Genomic DNA, 3,060 nt, shown 5'->3' with positions numbered 1-3,060 from the left:
ACTAGATCCTAAGGCAATGAAGGATCTGGATCTTACAGAAGTTTAGTGCATATACAACTTGGTTTCAGTGGCAGATCTCAAAGGAATAAAGTAATGCATACATAAAAATGGTTTTCAGCAATATGACCTCATTGTTAGAGGAGATATTGCATTGTTATTCTGCTTTACAAAAGTCCAACTTCCTTGGTTAATTATAGACCACAACATGCCATGGTTTACTGTAGCCACCCAAACCCTGAAGTATTTACTGAAGTTTGCAATCCATCCATCTTCCTTAACAGTTCTTTTTTTTTTTTTTCTTTTTCTAATTTTCAGTGAATTTACTGGACTCACGCACAGTAATGGGGGATCTAGGATGGATAGCCTACCCAAAAAATGGGGTAAGTCTCTGTTGTTGTTTGCTTTCTCTCTCACAAATGATACTAATCGTTTCCATTCGGAAAGTAGACTACTGGGTTTAAAAACTCCCTGGAGTGATTTGTCAGCAACAGAGGGGAAAAAAATAAAACAACAAGCTATGACTGGAAAAATGGAGCTCTGTGGCTAGGGGTTTGATTTATTTATACAGTAGAGCAAGCTACATGTATTTTAAAAAAAAAAAAAAAAAAAAAAAAAAAAAGTCAGCCCCCTCACTCATCTCCTCTCCAAGAAAATCCATGAGATTATTTACATTTTGAAAAAATTATAGATTCCTGTTCTTTTCCTGAGCCTCTGGAGTGCAACACAATTTTCTGGAAGTTTTCTTCTGAGACACTGGGTTTGTGACATTGCTATTAGTTTTAAATAAAGAAGGCTGTTCAGAAATACTTTGTAGGCTTGTGATAAAATTCTGTGAGCTGGTAACACTGGAACAGATGCTGGGTTCCTAGCACCTTGAAGAGCCTCTATCCCTTACCACCACCTATACTGAGAACTGAAAGAACCTGGCCTCCTAATTCAGTACCTGAAATAAGTTCAGGAGTTTAGATGCATTAATACCCTCCAGTGTGTCTGCTGGGCCTGGCTGCTTTGGAAACAGTCACTGCTGTGACTTTTGTCTTTGATTTGGCTGGGGCATCCTCCATGCTGTACAGTAACAGAGCTTTTCTGCAGTCTGGAAGGGTTGACTGGTACATGGTGCTGAGTATTTCTGTCAGTTCCTGGGAGCCATGAGCACTGTGTGGGGTGAGAAAGCATCCCAAGACAGAAATGCTGCATGATTGAGTCCTCCAACAGAGCAGCTCTCAGGAACATTTTATTCTAGAGCTTTAAGTCACCAGCTGAAATGGGCTGCAGAATTGTCTTGGACTTCAGCTGGATTGTCATAAAAGTGGTGGCAGTGTTTATATAAAATGCATCTAACCCTGCACGTACATATATATATATATATATATATCTCACAGTGAATTAAAGTGAGGCTCTCCGTATATTCTGTGTGGATGAAAGGTTGTAGAAATGGCAGCCTCAGTGAGATGACCTTCATGTTTGCAGGCACTGATTATGACAGGGATGTAAAAGCTACATGGGAATTTAAAGTCAAGAACTAAACTTTTTCCCCTTGCATGTATAGCCATCAGAATAAGCAGTGCCAGATGTGCTGGCAGAGCCAATGTGCTGGTGCCATAAAGTTCCCAGTCTCCCCTTCTTAATGGAAGATTTTTCTTTTTTGAACATCTCTTGGTATTTTTCCTATGGTGTAAAGCACTAACACTGTGTATTCTAATGTCCTCACAGGAAGGCCTTGAGGAGACCTTATAGCAGCCTTCTAGTACAAAATGGGGGACCTACAGGAAAGATGGGGAGGGACTTGTTATCACAGAGTGTAGGGATGGGATGAGGGGTAACAAACTAAAAGAGGGTATATTTAGATTAGATATTAGGAAGAAATTCTTTATTGTGAGGATGGTGAGACACTGGAACAAGTTGCCAGAAAGGCTGTGAATCCTTCCTGGAAATGTTCAAGGCCAGGCTGGATGGGGCTTTGAGCAACCTGATCTAGTGGGAGGTGTCTTTGCCAAGGAAGTTGGAACTAGTTTATTTTTAAGGTCCCTTCCAACCTAAACCATTCTATAATTCTGTGAGTATCAGTAGAGAAATAACTAGGCCTGCCGTAAGCCTCAGTTGTGTCTTTCCATTAGAGAGACCTTTCTATATTTACAAGCTCAGCTTCCAAACAGCACGTGGAAGTACACTCATGGTTTCCATACAGTGGTGGTTTTCTTTTTCTTTTTTTTTTTTTTTTTTTTTTTCCTTAATTTACACGAGTAAAAAGTTAGTCAGGCAAATTGGTTTTTGAATTTCCAGAAATCTCCACTTAATCTTCTTTGTATTTGTGGGACATCATAAAGGTTCAGGAGGTTAGTCTGGTTGTCTCTGTTTTGGCCTAACATGTTTGCAGTATTTTGCAAGTCCTGAAAAATACCTTTCCAGATTTACTTTGCCTTATCTGCTCTGCAATCACCTATGCTGCAGTCATACTCTGTTCTTTTTAAAAAAAGATCTACCTTGTACAACTATTCATGTAGCTCTCACTTCAGGATTTGAATTTGGAATGCCTGGGAGAAGTTTTCTGAGCATCACAAAGTCTCAAGATGGTAGGTTTTGAAAACAGATTTCCACATGCATTTAAACCACTTCACAAGATCAGACCTTGGTCCACTGTTAAAGAGCGTGCACCCACTCATCTTGTGAGTAATGAGTTGTATTTATTTATTGACTTTTTAAGGGAGAGGAGCATTTAAGCCAAGGAAGTTGCCTCTGAAGAACTTTTCTGGCTGGGTACTTATTTGGTACGTACTTTGGTAGTGTCCAGTGTCTGCAGCCTGGCTGGCCTTCATTGCCCTGTGCAAATAAAATAAGAAGTATGTATCTTCCTTCATATGGAGTATTGGAGGACCAGTGGAAATGATGGGACTGAAATATGCTGTGGCCAAGCAGGGGCTGGAACGACGTCTTCTGGTGTGAAGAACCAGCTGTTGTGCAGGAGAAGGTGCTTTCTCCTTTCTGCTGCTTTGGTCTGAAGAATTAATGAATGTTGGTAGTGTGGCTTCCTGGCTGCCCCAGGAGGCTTTCCCTGGCTAT

The 3,060-nt window shown here is 40.6% G+C and overlaps 1 protein-coding gene across 1 annotated transcript in view; it reads left to right on the top strand.

The window, feature by feature from the left end:
* Nucleotides 1-315: 315 nt before the first annotated feature.
* The window catches only part of LOC103778899 (ephrin type-A receptor 5-like), a gene marked incomplete at both ends in the record, with an annotated part of 96,406 nt that continues 93,661 nt past the window's right edge, over nucleotides 316-3,060 (top strand). Inside the window, one exon of the mRNA XM_008946513.1 lies at nucleotides 316-380. Within this exon, the coding sequence (XP_008944761.1) occupies nucleotides 316-380 (65 nt within the window). The remainder of the gene's footprint in view (nucleotides 381-3,060) is intronic.

Source organism: Merops nubicus, unplaced genomic scaffold (genome assembly GCF_000691845.1).
Source record: "Merops nubicus isolate BGI_N331 unplaced genomic scaffold, ASM69184v1 scaffold17008, whole genome shotgun sequence".
Taxonomy (NCBI): Eukaryota; Metazoa; Chordata; class Aves; order Coraciiformes; family Meropidae; genus Merops; species Merops nubicus.
Note: the sequence above shows the minus strand (reverse complement) of the source record. Positions and strands in the feature narration are given on the sequence as shown.